The sequence below is a fragment of the Chlorocebus sabaeus genome, chromosome X (genome assembly GCF_047675955.1).
Source record: "Chlorocebus sabaeus isolate Y175 chromosome X, mChlSab1.0.hap1, whole genome shotgun sequence".
Taxonomy (NCBI): Eukaryota; Metazoa; Chordata; class Mammalia; order Primates; family Cercopithecidae; genus Chlorocebus; species Chlorocebus sabaeus.
In genome coordinates this window covers 103,860,468-103,876,204 of record NC_132933.1, presented here as the reverse complement: position 1 = coordinate 103,876,204, position 15,737 = coordinate 103,860,468, and the positions used below count along the sequence as shown (strand labels likewise).

The window sequence follows — 15,737 nt, the reverse complement described above, 5'->3', positions numbered from 1 at the left end:
GGAGGTTTGGCCGCCGTCCGCGCACCCCTAGAGGCCGCTGTGGCACCCACGTACCTGTGCGCAAGCCACCTGGGGGCACGACCCCGTGCTCCCCCGGGGCAATGGTAGGGGCAGGGGCGGGGCAGTGGCAGGGGCAGGGGCGCGGCGCAGGGGGGTGGGCGGCCTGAGGAGCAGAGGGAGGGCGGCTGCGCATGTCCACTCCCCCACTCGCCGCCGGGGGGCCCCGGGGAGCAAGCGTAGCCCCCTGCCAGGCCTGTCAGAGCGTCCCAGCGCGCCTGCCTCCCCACGGACACAGGTGAGCGAGGCACCGGTGCCCCCGGCCCCGCCAGGCCTGGGGGTATCCCCGCGCCGGCTTTAGGGGACCCTCCCCCAAGCGCCAAGCCTTCTCCCGGGCGAGCGGCCCCTCACCCGGCCTGCCGGGAGGGGTGTTGGCGCTGGGCTGGAAGAGGGGCGGCCTCACCCGGAGTCGGAATGGGTCTTGACAGGATGCCTGGGCGACACTGCTCACACCGAGTCCGAAGTGCAGCCCTGGTTTCGGGGACCCCTCCGTACTCCGAGCTTTGCACCTCACCCGGCCTCGTCCGGGAAAGCGCGACCTGGCGAGGCCGCCCTGACCCCAGATCCCGGCTCCTCAGCGCGCCGGCCTCAGTGAGCTGGACGAAGCCCCCCAACCTGGTCCCGGCGGCTCTGAGCGCGCGGCCACCGCCAGGAGCCCAGGGGACCCACCGGGGGCTCCGCGCCACTTGAGAGGACCAAGCCGCCTATCCCCGGCGCCTCCCGCGGGCTGAGACCCCGGGCCAGTGCCCTTGGCACGTGCCTCTGCGCCTTGCGGCTCCTCCCGGGAGTGGGGCCGTGAGGACCGGGGCCGTGAGGACCAGGGCTGCGACCTCCCCGCGCGTCGAGGGAACTGGGCGAGTGTGGCCCGGTCCCGCCAGGCAGCTGGAGTGGGAGCTGCGCTTGGCCACTCGGCCAGTCCCCGGGCTCCCCTTCCTCACCGTCGGCGTCCCCAGACTCCAGCCGCTTGGACCCCGACTTAAGAGGCAGCCTCGACCCCGCCTCTGCCTTCTGACCCATCCCTAAAGATGGCCGGGCACCCCTACAGGACCCCCAGAAGCCGACCTCTCCCTCCACGTGCGCCGCCGCCTCGCCCCTCCCCGCAGTCCTCCAGGTCTTCTTCCTGTCCCCAACCGTCGGGGACCCCCAAGCTCCATCCTCCGCTTCCTGCTCTCTTCATCCCGCCCCCGCTCCTTCTGGGCCAGCGCCTCCAGTGACTATTCCCAGGAATCCCTCAGAGCTGAGGACGCCGAGGCCACATCCCCATTTGGGACCTTGCCCCGACCCCGACCTCCGGATCTCCAACTCCACCAAACCTCGAAGCCACCATCTGCCCCCAAACTGTCGCTGCTCCAGGCTTTCGGAGGGGAGTCGTGGCAACAGCCATTAGGATGCACTAAGCGGGGCACTTCCTGAGCCCAAGGACACAGAGGGGCATTCACTGAGTGAATGGGGATGTGCTGCTAATAACTAACACTAATTGACCACCTGCCGTGTGCCCATCCCCTTCGAACACGCAACTTCCTTGTTCCTTATCTTGTTATTGTCTCTTTCTCTCTGCCAGAATCTAATCCTCACAAGGGCAGGGACTGGGGTCTGTTTTGTTAACTGCCATACCACAATGCCTGGCACGAAGGAAGATTCTTGAATTAATGAATGGAGATTAAATTATAATTTAAAAGCCTGGCATGAACTAAGCACCTTCTGCATGCTTATCACCTGCTACTGACATATAGTTCACTTTTTTTTTTTTGAGATGGAGTTTTGCTCTTGTCGCCCAGGCTGGAGTGCAGTGGTGAGATCTCACCTCACTGCAAGCTACGCCTCCTGGGTTCACGCCATTCTCCTGCCTCAGCCTCCCGAGTAGCTGGGATTACAGGCATCCGCCACCATGCCCGGCTAATTTTTTGTATTTTTAGTAGAGACGGGGTTTCGCCATGTTGGGCAGGCTGGTCTCAAACTCCTGACCTCAGGTGATCCACCTGCCTCAGCCTCCCAAAGTGCTGGGATTACAGGCGTGAGCCATTGCATCCGGCCCACTTTTTTACCTAGTTTGTTGTCTCTCACCCCCACCAGAATATAACCTTCATGAGGGCTACAGTTTGTTGTCTATTTATTGCCCACCTCTATGTCCTTGCCACACAATAGGTTCCCAATAAATGTATGTTGAATAATTAATAAAGACAATATTCTAATGATAATGGCTAACAGACCACGTAATTGACATATTTATTTGGTTTATTGTCTTATCTGCCTCTGCCTTTTAGAACATAAACCTTCTGGGGGTGGGAATGTTGAGTCCCTACTGTCTGGCAGGCACGGTGCTGGGCTGGGGTTCAATGGTGACCCAAACCGGCAAAATCCTGCACTCCCTCCATCATGGGGAGGAACTGCTAATGGGCATAGGCATTCTCTTCGGGGTGAGGAAAATGTTCTAAAATTTAGTTATGGTGATAGTTGCGCAGCTTCATGAATATGCTAAAACCCGTTAAATTGGACACTAGCTGGCTGAATTTGATGGGATGTAAATTACATCTCAATAAAGCTGTTTGGGAAATCCAGACTTCACAGTTGTTGGTTCGTGTAAGGAGGGAAGGAGAGATGGGGGGACGTGGGGCAGGGAGAAAACAACATAAATCATATATATATAGCACGCAAATTGGAAGGTGATCAGCACACAATAGGTACTCGGTAAATGTTAAAATAATGACACCCCACTGTCTTCTTGCCCTCACATGGTCTCCCCTAACGTATTGCCTGTTGTCTTGCTTCTTCTCTTCCCACTTGCAGAGCCCGCTGCCCACGTCTCTTCCCTGAGCTGCCTGCTGGGGTCATGGAGCTGCCAACAAAGCCTGGCACCTTCGACCTGGGCCTGGCCACATGGAGCCCTTCCTTCCAGGGGGAAACCCACCGGGCACAGGCACGCTGCAGGGATGTTGGCAGGCAGCTGCCTGAGTACAAGGCTGTGGTGGTGGGTGCGAGTGGCGTGGGCAAGAGTGCGCTGACCATCCAGCTAAACCACCAGTGCTTCGTGGAGGACCACGACCCCACCATCCAGGATTCCTACTGGAAGGAGTTGACCCTGGACAGTGGGGACTGCATTCTGAATGTGTTGGACACAGCAGGGCAGGCCATCCATAGGGCCCTGCGTGACCAGTGCCTGGCTGTCTGTGATGGTGTGCTGGGCGTCTTCGCTCTCGATGACCCCTCGTCTCTGATCCAGCTGCAACAGATATGGGCCACCTGGGGCCCTCACCCCGCCCAGCCCCTTGTCCTCGTGGGCAACAAGTGTGACCTTGTGACCACCGCTGGAGATGCTCATGCCGCTGCTGCAGCCCTTGCACACAGCTGGGGGGCCCACTTCGTGGAGACCTCAGCCAAAACACGGCAAGGCGTGGAGGAGGCCTTTTCTCTGCTGGTCCATGAGATCCAGAGGGTCCAGGAGGCCATGGCCAAGGAGCCCATGGCAAGGTCCTGTAGGGAGAAGGCCCGGCACCAGAAGGCCACCTGCCACTGTGGCTGCTCTGTGGCCTGAAGGTCTTGTCCAAGAAATGTAGACCTACCCCCAGGCCAGGGTGATTGTTTATTTGACATGAGACCCCTGAAGCAATTAGCTTTGAGGGACACATTCAGTATACTAGGGAAAGATGGACACCTCTCTTGTTTTCACTTGGTGAGGGGCTTTTTGGTAACATGGGAGTGCCTAATGTTGCTTTTGTTATGTCGAGAGATTTTGTGCAAAATTAAATAAATGGTGTTTTTGGTTTCAAAGCTGCCTCCGTGCTGAGTGTTGTGTGGGTGAGAGTGAGACTGAGTAGAATGTTACTTGAGTTGTGAGAATTCTTTCATTCAAGAAATTCAGGGAGAGCCCACTGTGTGCCAGGCTCCGCTTTAGATACAAGGGAGGTAGAGACAAACAAGACACTTAAAAATCCCTGCCCTGATAGATATGGCATCAGGCTAGACAGTGATAAAGGCTACGTGTTAAAGGCAGGTGAAGGAATAGGGTGACAGGTCCAGGAAAGCCTTCTAGAGAGTAGGTGACATCTGAACAAAAACTTGAAGATATCCAAAGGCAGAGGGACTAGCCAGTGCAAAGGCCATGGCCACAAATCAGCTGCTACCACAGCAACCCTCAGTATCTCCAGGGCCTGGAGCAAGAGTACAGGTAGGCCTCTACACTACATAACTAAATAGGTAAACAGACATTGCAAATCAAGCTTTACAAAGCAAACGAAATACACCCTATCCTACTTTGGCAAATACACTTTCTTGGTGACCTGGATATCCAGGCTCCAATTTCTCAGCCTTCTCAGAGTTCCCTGCCAGAATGTGCCTGTCTGCCAAAGAGTGTGCCTGTATTGGGACCTCCCGTTCCCCAGCGCGAAGTCCTCTCCCTTTCTCTCCCTGGCATCAGGAGGTGTTCATGTGTGCCTGTGACATACCAGCCTGCACCTCAAGCTCTACTCACATGCCCCACAAAGCCACCCCTTGGCCCTCAGGAAGATGGTCCCTTGGAAGATGATGGTGCAGGCCCTGAAAGTGGCCTGAAAGCCTGGGATCCCCATACCCAAGTGAGGCCTAAAAGGGGGACACAAGATCCGCGTGGGCACTGCCATTGTCCATGTTGATGCCTTCCCCTCCACCTCAAGGAGAGACATAGACTGAGCAGGTGATTGCTCTAAAGTGCAGGACCCAGGGTAGGGGCTCCTCTCCCCTGGTCTAAGGGCAACCACCACCGTGGGCATCACCAGCCCCTAGAAACTGCCACTCACACAGACAAGCACAGAGCTGCTTCAGATCATGTTTATTGTGGGGCCAGCGGGTAGGGATCCTCGGGTGGGAGGGCTGGTTGGCCGGGGTAAGTTGCTCTGGACGTGCTGGCGGGGAGCAGTCCTGGTGGCGGGATGGCGGGGGCACTCCTGGGTCCCAGGGTGCAAGGGATCCGGGCTGTGCTCAGGGTGGCAAGAGGCGGCGTGCAGGCACCTGGGGCGCCGGGGTCTCTAGGCGTTTCACGCGCAGCAGTGCCCCTAGCACGCCTTCAGGGGGCACGTCGGAGCCCACATCCTGGTCGGCGGCACGGCGGAGGCGGCGCGGGGCTGCCACCCCCTCGGAGTCCGCGCTTCCGGCAAGAATCCGTCCCAGCAAGTACCTGCAGGGCGGAGCGCAATGCAGTGAGGCTGCGTCCGCGGTGGGGCATTCCCTGGCCCCACCCCCGAGGCCCAGAACGCAGGATCCACAACCATGTACTGCCTGGGGACAGGTTCCCTCCCCAAGGAGGCGTCCTCAGCCCACTGCTTTCAGGAGACAGCCGTCCCAGCCTTTCATCCCAGAAACGGTGGCTTCCCTGCCTCCCTCTCCCCTTTCCGGGACCTGGGGTCCACTTCCCCCACTGAGTACTCAGCCAGGCATCCTTGCCCCGACTCCCTGGATCCAGGACCTCACTCCCTCTTAGGGCCCCAAGACTTAAGAGGTTCGCACTCCACGGGAGAAGCAGGCATCCCAGTTCCTCTCCCTCGACCTCCCCGGACGGAGGCACCCGACCCCTCCCCACCCCCTGCTGGGCACCTCAACAGCTCGGGGTCCACGTCGGGTGTCTCGTCGCCTGCCTCCTCGGCATCTGGGCCCGCGGGGCCGTCGTCGTAGACTGGGGGCCGGGGTCGGAGCGCTGCGGCGGGGACAGGCGCGGGGACAAGCTGGGCTGCGAGGGCGGCAGGGTCAAGGCGGGCGCGGAGCAGAGCGCGAGCTAGCTGCGCTGCAGGCGCGTCGGGGTCGTCGTCCAGGTCCAGAGCCGGGTCAGAGTTGCGGGGGGCGCCCCAAACACGCAGCAGCTGCGCCAGGACGCGCGCCTGCTGATCCTCAGCCTCCTGCGCCTCGGCCCGCGCCCGCTCCTGACGTTCGGCCTCCAGCAGATGCGCCAGAGCCCGCGCCAGCTCCTGCACCGCCCCCGCCGCCTCACCTCGGGGCACTGACCGCCGGAAGCGGCGGGGAGCGCCAGTCTCAGCCAAGGGCAGCGACGCTGCGCTTAGGCCACGGGGCTCCTGAGGGAAAATGAGGTGGGGGAAAAGAGTTTGTCACCGTCTGTCGAGCCAGGGACCCCAGCCTGGGAAGCTCCGTGGGCCTCAAGCATCCCAGATGCCACCAAAAGCACCGTGACCATCCAAATATACCCGGACTCCCCTAAGGCCACTGGAAACCACCAAATATCTCCAAACACACTTAAGGCCACCAAAGATCCCCAGACACCCCCCCACCCCGCCCCACAGCGCGCCAGTGATCCCTTGGTGACTCTCATAATTCCTCCCTCCCCACCCCCACTCCTGGGGACCGAGTTTCTTTATAAGAGTAGCGATGGTAGATATGACAGTTACAGATTTTTCCATATTTAATATTGTGGACAATAGGAACTATATGAATAAACTTGTTCATATACCATTTGGCATGTGTACAAGTTCATCTGTAGAATAAATTACCCAATAACAAATTTTCAGTTCAAGCAGTTTTGAAACAATTTCCACAAGTTTAAAGAAATAAAAGAGGGTACCAATAATCTGAGCAAGGAATAAAAAAGATCATAAAAATGACTGTGAAAGTTTGGAAAAGAAACATACAGGCCACATATAAATATGTTTAAAAGGAGTGATGCCTGCAACACAAATAGCCAATAAAAGAGTAGTACACAGAGGCCGGGCGCGGTGGTTCACGACTGTAATCCCAGCACTTTGGGAGGCGGGGGGGGGGGGGGGTGGGGGGCGGATCACAAGGTCAGGCGATCGAGACCATCCTGGCTAACACGGTGACAGCCCGTCTCTACTAAAAATACAAAAAAATTAGCTGGGCCTAGTGGCGGGCGCCTGTAGTCCCAGCTACTCAGGAGGCTGAGGCAGGAGAATGGCGTGAACCCGGGAGGCGGAGCTTGCAGTGAGCCACGATCGCGCCACTGCACTCCATCCTGGGCAACAGAGCCAGACTCCGTCTCAAAAAAGAAAAAAAAAGAGTAGTACACAGAAGATACAGAGAATTCCTGAACAGTAGTAAGAGAAAAACTCATACAGAAATAGAAAAAATACATGATCACCTATTTCACAAAAATGATTACTAAACATGAAAAATTGGACCAGCTGTAGTGGTTCATGCCTGTAATCTCAGCACTTTGGGAGGCCAACGCAGGAAGATCGCTTGAGGCCAGGAGTTTGAGACTAGCCTGGTCAACATAGTGAGACCCTGTCTCTACAAAAAATAAAACCAAAAAAATGAGCGAGGCACATGCCCATAGTCCCAGCTACTTGGGAAGATGAAGTGGGAGGATCACCTAAGTCCAGAAGCTCAAGGTTGCAGTGAGCCCAGATTGCACCACTGCACTCCAGTGTGCATGACAGAGGAAGACGCTGTCTCTAACAAACATAAAATAAAATTAAAAACCTCATTAGTAATCAGGGGAAAGCAAATTAAAATGCCAGTGAGATACTATGCATAATATAACTAAAAGATTGACCCAAATCAAAAAGTCTGATAATATAAAGTGTTGATATGAATGCAGAAAAATGGGAACTCTCATACTATGCTGGTGAAAATTAAACTGGCAAAGTAATTTTGAAGAGCGGTTTGACAATATCTAAAAAGATGCACATATCCTATGACCCACTCCTGGGACGTTATGCCCCAGAGTAGCTTTGGCACATATACTACTGGTCACAAGTTCATGACAGATGACGGCAGCACTGTTCGTAATAGCATAAAAGGGCAGGGGAGAAAGAAAAGCCTGGAAACAATCCAATGTCCACTGACAAATTGAGAACACATATATAAATCATGATGTCCTCATAGGATATAATGTTATGCAGTAATACAAATAAATGAATTATAGCCACCAAGCATAAACTTGGATGAATCTCGCAACCAAAGTAGAGCCAAAGAAAAAAAAAAAAAAAAAAAGCCAAGTTCCAGAATTTCACTGCAGACTGCCTGAGACTACTAGACACCCTGAGGACTTCCTAGTGACCCCTAGTGACTACGAGGAACCAGTCACCCAGTATGATTCTATTTCAATGATGTTCAAAAAGCAGGAAAAACTAAACAATGGATTGTTTTGAGAGCTACACATATGTGATAAGCTACAAACAAAAGTAAGGAAGTAAGGGATCAATGGACAGAAAATATAGAATATGGACTGTGTGGGAACAGGGGCTGCCATGGGGAGGGGCACACAGGGGCTTCTAACTCTTGGTCAGGCTCTATTTATTCAGCTGAGTGACTGCTACACGGGGGAGTTATTTTGTCATCATTCTTTACATTGTACATATATATTAAACACATTGTTACACGGATATAAGGTAACAGTTGTTTCTTTTTTTAATTCCCATCTTTGATGCAGACAGTATTGAAGAGCTAGAGGAGGATGCCTCTGCAAGTGCCCTTGCTTGGCGCCTACCACTCCTCAGTCACCCCGGGGTGTCACACTCACCAGCAATCACAGCCTCACACACATTATGAGGACTGACAGGCCTGGAGATGTCACATATACAGCCCAACACTGCCACAGCCACATATAAGGACCTGCACACGTTCACATCCGCAGCTGCCCCTGCAGTTACAGTCGCCAAGCCACCCAGGTGCAAGGACATGCACCATCCTTAAAGACACAATGCAGCAGAGAGACATCATGGCTCCTCTCCTCAGGATGACACAGCTCCACAAAGAAACAGAGAGAAACAGTCTCAGGAACACGCAAATGAAATCCCAGGCACTTGGTCCAACAGAACCACTACGGAATGTGCACACGGAGATGCGAAGACCACTCCCTCTCAAACAAAAACGAAATCACAGAGAGAGTGAGAGAGAGAGAGACGCCCATAGGCCATGCCAACACACATATAAGGATTCATAAATATACACACGGTGTCACTGAGAAAACAATCGGGCCCACAAAAGAATCGCGCACAGAAGTATTCCGGTATCACACACACTACACACCCAGACGCACCACGGCACCTTTGTAGGACACTTGGAAGCGCTCAAACCAGAGACCACACACTTTCAAGGACACGACACCTCCACACCGCTGTCCTCACATCACACGCACACACACCGATGCGCGCGCGCCCTTTCTTAAAGCGCCTTAGTGCCGTGGAGAGCGTCACAGGCACCGGGCTCGGAAAGGTGGGCAGGACAAGGTTACCGGCGGCGCCCGGGACAACGCCACCCGCACAGGCAGAGACCGAGTCAGGTCTCAGGTGTGCCGGCGTGGCCTGGGCGCGGACCGGCGGCCGGAGCCCAGGCCACCCTCGTCGATCTCTCCGCACGTATCGGGAGCCGGCTTGGGCGAGGATGAGGTGGCGCAGCCCCAACTCCAACCCTCGCCGGTGGCATCCTCCCCCAACCCCACCCCGCGCCGGACTGGAGTCGCACCTTTACCGGCCGCGCGCAGAGCGCGGGGGGCGGCTGAAAGAGGCCCAGCAGCAGCAGCACCAAAAGGCCGACGCCCCCGGCCCGCGGCCCCCAGAGCAGCGGCGACCCCGCCATGCTGCCCCAGCGAGCCGGGCTCCGGACGGGCGAACTGGCTGGCAAGTGCGCAGTGCCGGGGCGAGCTGGCGAGGCTGCGGCGTTCTGCGGCTGCGCACGCCCGGAATCAAGCCTCCCCTACCCCCCCACCCCCCACCCGACGCAGGCGCAGCCTCGGGGAACTGGCAGCCCCTCCAGACCTCCCGTCGCCATGGAGATGCCCAAAGGGCAAGGTGAAGAGCTGGCGGTTGCCATGGCAGTCGGAGGGCAGTTGCTGGGGCAACCGACCTTACAGTTACCTTGGCAGACAGGAAAACAGGCAAGAAAAATGGACTCAGTGGAGTGAAATGAGGGTCTGGTCCTCATCTCTCTTCCTTGGGGAGGAGATGGACTTTAGTTTGTTCATTAGATAAATAGTTAATGGATCACCCGCGGTGGGCCCGGCCCGCGCCAAGGGAGATGGTTTCAATCTAGGTGATGTGACCATGGACAGCTCAGTTCGCCATTCTAAGGCTCAGGCTCTCAGAGACGTAAAGGGGTTATTACTGACAGCCTCCCTCAAAGTGACCTTGGAGGTTTAGAATGACATTCAGTAGGAGCTCAATAAATGCTCCTTTCCATTCTCTCCTTGTCTCTTTGTCTTTTTTTTTTTTTTTTTTTTTTTTCTGACAGGGTCTCACTGTGTCCTCCAGGCTGGAGGGCAGTGGCCAGATCTCAACTCACTGCAATTTCCACCTCCAGGGTTCAAGCAATTCTCATGCCTCAGTCTGCCAAGTAGCTGGGACTACAGGTGCCCACCACCACGCTTGGCTAATTTTTGTATTTTGGTAGAGATGGGGTTTTGCCATGTTGCCCAGGTTGGTCTCCAACTTCTGAGCTCAAGCAATTGGCCCTCCTCAGCCTCCCAAAGTGCTGGGATTACAGGTATTGAGCCACCATGCCTGGCCCCAGCCCAATACTTTCATTTCTCCATGGCTCTCTGTGTTTCTCTTTCTGTCCTTATGTGCCCACAGCTCTCTCTGTGTCTTCCTCTCCCCATATGTCTCTCCTTGTCTATGACTTTCTCTCCTTTCATCTCTCCAACCCCTGTCTTGTCTCTGTCTTTATTTTACTGTCTATATCTACTTGTTTTCCGTAGATAGATATATACATAGACACATATATACATAGACTTTACCCATATATTGTTCCAGAAATAAGTTCAAGTCACTGAAATGACATATCAAAGGAAACAAGATCTTGAAAAAATGTGTATCCATAGGGCAAAAAATGTTGGGGAGGGAATGTTAACAATGGTTATCTCTGGGGAGGTAACTAATGGTTTGTTACTTTCTCCTTTATACTTTTCTATTGTCTGAAAAAAGAAAAAGTTACAATAGGCCAGGCGCAGTGGCTCACGCTTGTAATCCCAGCACTTTAGGAGGCCGAAGCGGGTGGATCACCTGAGGTCAGGAGTTTGAGACCAGCCTGGCCAACATGGTGAAGCCCCGTCTTTACTAAAAATACAAAAATTAGCCAGGCATGGTAGCACATACCTGTAATCCAAGCTACTCAGCAGGCTGAGGCAGGAGAATCACTTGAACCCGGGAGGCAGAGGTTGCAGTGAGCCGAGATTACACCATTACACTACAGCCTGGGTGACAAGAGCGAAACTCCTTCTCAAAAAAAAAAAAAAGTTACAATAATTATGTATCACTGTTATAATCAAATAAAAAAGAGTACAGATATTTTCATTTTGGAATTAAAACAAAATATGAAAACATGGCATAAATTTAAAGGGATGAAAAGAAAGATCCATTCATGGTGCTGTGGATGTATCTATCTAACCCATTGACTCTAACTGCTTTCATCTTGATAGTGTTACAAACAACTTCACAATGAAAATCTTTGTATAAATCTTTTTGTGAACCTGAAGATCATATCCACAGGAATGGTGTCATCAAAACACACTTAAGATGGCCCCCATGATTCCTTCCATCTGGCGTTCACATGCTTGCATAATCCCCTGTCCTTGAGTTTGTGCATGACCAAGGGTGACTGACTGTATGCCATTACATGTATGTGATCATATTAAAAATAAGGTTGAGGCTAGGCATGGTGGCTCACGCCTGTAATCCTATCACTTTGGGAGGCTGAGGCGGGCGGATCACATGAGGCCAAAAGTTCGAGACCAGCCTGGTTAACATAGTGAAATCCCATCTCTACTAAAAATACAAAAATTAGCCGGGCGTGGTGGGGGGCATCTCTAATCCCAGCTACTCAGGAGGTTGAGGCATGAGAATTGCTTGAACCCAGGAGGCAGAGGTTGTAGTAAGCCAAGATTTCACCACTGCACTCCAGCCTGAGCCTCAGAGTGAGACCCTGTCTCAAAAACTAAATAAATAAATAAGGTTGAAACGACCACGTTGTGGAAGACTCTCACTGCCTTGTTGGCTTAAGCAAGTGGCCACTTTGGGGAACCTTAAACTCTAGGAAATGAGGGTGGCTTCCAGTTGACATCCAACAAGAAACTGAAGCCCTCAGTCTTATGACTGTAAGAAACAGAATACTGCCAAGAACTCCAGTGAGCTTGAAATTGGATCCTTTCCCAGGGAAGCCTCAAATGAGACAGCAGCCCTAGTGGACACCTTGATTTTCAGCTTCTGAGACTATAAGCAGAAAATCCAGCTAAGCCACACCCTGACTCCTGATCCACAGAAACCATGAGATAATATTGCATGTATATAGTTTAAAAGCTGCGAACTTTGTGGTAATATTCTTTTTTTTTTTTTTTTTTTTTTTTTTGAGGCGGAGTCTCGCTCTGTAGCCCAGGCTGGAGTGCAGTGGCCAGATCTCAACTCACTGCAAGCTCCGCCTCCCGGGTTCACGCCATTCCCCTGCCTCAGCCTCCCGAGTAGCTGGGACTACAGGCACCCACCACCTCGCCCAGCTAGTTTCTAGTTTTTTTGTATTTTTTTAGTAGAGACGGGGTTTCACCGTGTTAGCCAGGATGGTCTCGATCTCCTGACCTCGTGATCCGCCCGTCTCGGCCTCCCAAAGTGCTGGGATTACAGGCTTGAGCCATCGCACCCGGCCTCTGGTAATATTCTTTACACAGCAATAAAAAATTAGTCTGACTAGGATAAGACCTCTGTGGAGAAAAAGTTAAAACTCCATTAAAAGGTATAAAAGAGGCCGGCCGCAGTGGCTCATGCCTGTAATCCCAGCACTTTAGGGGGCCGAGGCGGGCAAATCACCTGAGGTCAGGAGTTCAAGACCAGCCTGGCCAACATGGTGAAACCCCATCTCTACTGAAAATACAAAAATTAGCCGGACATGGTGACACGTGCCTGTAATTCCAGCTACTCAGGAGGCTGAGGCAGGAAAATCGCTTGAACCTGGCAGGCAGAGGTTGCAGTTAGCCGAGATCGTGCCACTGCATTCCAGCCTGGGTGACAGAGCAAGACTCTGTCTCAAAAACGAAAAAAGATCATCTGAATAAATGAAGACGCAATTCATGTTCTTGGATGAGGCAATTTCGTTTTATAGAGATGTCAAGTCTATCCAAACTAATATATAATTTCTATGCAATTTCAATTTAAATCCCAGCTGAATATTTTAAAGAAAATCAATTAAATGTACTTTTTATTTTGTTTTATTTGTAATCCTCTCCTTCTGTAATAAAATGTATTGTTTTGTTTGTGTGGGTTTTGTTGTTGTTGTTGTTTTTGTTTGGTTTTTGGTTTCTGGTTTTGTTTTGGCTTTTTTGTTTGTTTATTTGTTTGTTTTTTGAGACAGAGTCTCACTCTGTCACCCACGCTGGAATGCAGTGGCAAAATCACGGCTCACTGCAAACTCCACTTCCCAGGCTCAAGCAGTCCTCCCACCTCAGCCTTCTGACTTGCTGGGACTACAGGTGTTTGCCACCATGCCCAGCTGATTTTTGCATTTTTTTGTAGAGACGGGTTTCACCATGTTGCCCAGGCTGGTCTTGAACTCCTGGGCTCAAGTGATCCTCCCATCTTGGCCTCCCAAAGTGCTGGGATTACAGGCATGAGCCACCACACCTGGCCATATTTTTAAATGTATATAAGAATCCATGCAAAAATTTGTACACAAATGTTCAAAGCAGCATTATTTATTTATTTATTTATTTTTGAGTTGGAGTCTCGCTCTGTGGCCCAGGCTGGAGTGCAGTGGCCAGATCTCAGCTCATTGCAAGCTCCTCCTCCCGGGTTTATGCCATTCTCCTGCCTTAGCCTCCCGAGTAGCTGGGACTACAGGCGCCAGCCACTTCGCCCGGGTAGTTTTTTGTATTTTTTTTATTTAGTAGAGACGGGGTTTCACCGTGTTAGCCAGGATGGTCTCGATCTCCTGACCTCGTGATCCGCCCGTCTCGGCCTCCCAAAGTGCTGGGATTACAGGCTTGAGCCACCGCGCCCGGCCCAAAGCAGCATTATTTATAATAGCAAAAAGTGGAAACAACCCAAATGTTCATCAGTAGATGAACAGATAAGTAAAATGAGGTTTCTCCGTATAGTTGAATATTATTCAGCCATAAAAAGGAATGAAGTGAGGTCAAGTGTGGTGCCGTAATCCCAGCACTTTGGGAGGCCAAGGCAGGCAGATTACTTGAGGCCAGAAGTTCGAGACCAGCCTAGCCAACATGGTGAAACCTCGTCTCTACTAAAAATATAAAAATTAGCTGGGCGTGGTGGTGCACGCTTGTAATCTCAGCTACTCAGGAGGCTGAGGCAGAAGAATCGCTTGAACCTGGGAGGCATGGGTTGCAGTAAGCAGAGATCGCACCACTGCACTCCAGCCTGGGCAACAGAGAGAGACTCTGTCTCAAAAACAAAAAACAAAAAGCAAAAAACAAAAAACGAGAATGAAGTGCCGATACACGTTACAACATAGATTAATCATGCACAAGGAAGAATGTTGATGAGAATGCGCACATCACAATTTACAGATTCTGCTTAATGAAGACCCCATATGAAAAGTAACAGATATGCCAGGTTTGGAAATGATATTTGCTCTGTCTGAAATGACAAGAGGTTAAACAAACAGAATAGAAAAGACTTTGAGAAATCAAAAAGAAAAAGACAGGCGCCCCAAGGACAAATGGATGAAAGATAAAACAGGTGGGACATGGTGGCTCACGCCTGTAATCCCAGCAATTTGGGAGGCCGAGGCAGGCAGATCTCTTGAGGTCAGGAGTTCAAGACCAGCCTGGCCAACATGGTGAAACCCAGTGTCTACTAAAAATACAGAAATTAGCCAGGCGTGGTGGTGCTCACTTGTAATCCCAGCTACTTGGGAGGCCAAGGCAGGAGAATCACTTGAACCCGGGAGGCAGAGGTTGCAGTGAGCTGAGATCATGCCATTGCACTCCAGCCTGAGAGACAAAGCTAGACTCTGTCTCAAATAAAAAAAAAAAAAAATAGCCTGGGCCTCTATGGATTCAAAATCCAACTGCCTCTTCAACATTCCGCTTGGATGTTTAATAAGCAAAGTAATGTTAACCTCTCCAAAGCTGAGTTATTGATTTACTGCCTCCAAGCACCTCCGTTCTCAATCCCTCCCCCCACCAAAAACCCCTCCCTCTGTCTGCCCATCTTAGTCAGCGGTCCGTCACTCACTTAGCTTCTCCTGTCAAAAATCACACAGAAGCCCAGCATGGTGGAGTGCACCAGTATTCCCAACTTCTTGGGAGGTTGAGGTGGAGGAATCACCTGGAGGCCAGGACTTTGAGGCTGAAGTGAGTTATGATTTCGCCACTGCACTCCAGCCTGGGTGACAGAGTGACACCCTGACTCAAACAACCAAAAATCAAACAAACAAAAAATCGGCCAACAATGGTGGCTCATGCCTATAATCCCAGCACTTTGGGAGGCCAAGGCAAGAGGAGCCCAGGAATTCAAGATCAGGTTGGGAACATAGTAATACCCCTCTCTTCATACATACATACATACATACATAAATGTCGGGCATGGTGGCACAACTTGTAGTCCCAGCTACTTGGGAGGCTGAGGTGGGAGGATCGGTCGAGGCTGCAGTGTGCCGAGATCATGCCACTGCACTTCAGCCTGAGTGACAGGGGGAGACCCTGTCTCAAAAAAATAAAAAATAAAAACCACCTAAGTGAACTTTTGCCTCAGTCTTGTCTTTGTGTCCCTAAGATTTGCTTTTAAGTTTCTTCT

General features: G+C 52.1%; 2 protein-coding genes across 2 annotated transcripts; one reads left to right on the top strand and one right to left on the bottom strand.

The window, feature by feature from the left end:
- The first annotated feature begins 194 nt into the window (after positions 1-194).
- Positions 195-3,902, top strand: ERAS (ES cell expressed Ras). The gene has a single exon (XM_007991626.3). The coding sequence runs from the start codon at positions 2,888-2,890 to the stop codon at positions 3,587-3,589; it is 702 nt and encodes a 233-aa protein (XP_007989817.1). The 5' UTR covers positions 195-2,887; the 3' UTR covers positions 3,590-3,902.
- A 942-nt stretch (positions 3,903-4,844) lies between these two features.
- Positions 4,845-9,668, bottom strand: PCSK1N (proprotein convertase subtilisin/kexin type 1 inhibitor). Its single transcript, XM_007991627.2, has 3 exons — positions 9,463-9,668; positions 5,623-6,095; positions 4,845-5,206 (listed from the first exon to the last, which is right to left on the bottom strand). Exons 1-3 carry the CDS (start codon positions 9,574-9,576, stop codon positions 5,011-5,013), a joined length of 783 nt encoding a protein of 260 aa, XP_007989818.1. The 5' UTR covers positions 9,577-9,668; the 3' UTR covers positions 4,845-5,010.
- Between the last annotated feature and the right edge of the window lie 6,069 nt (positions 9,669-15,737).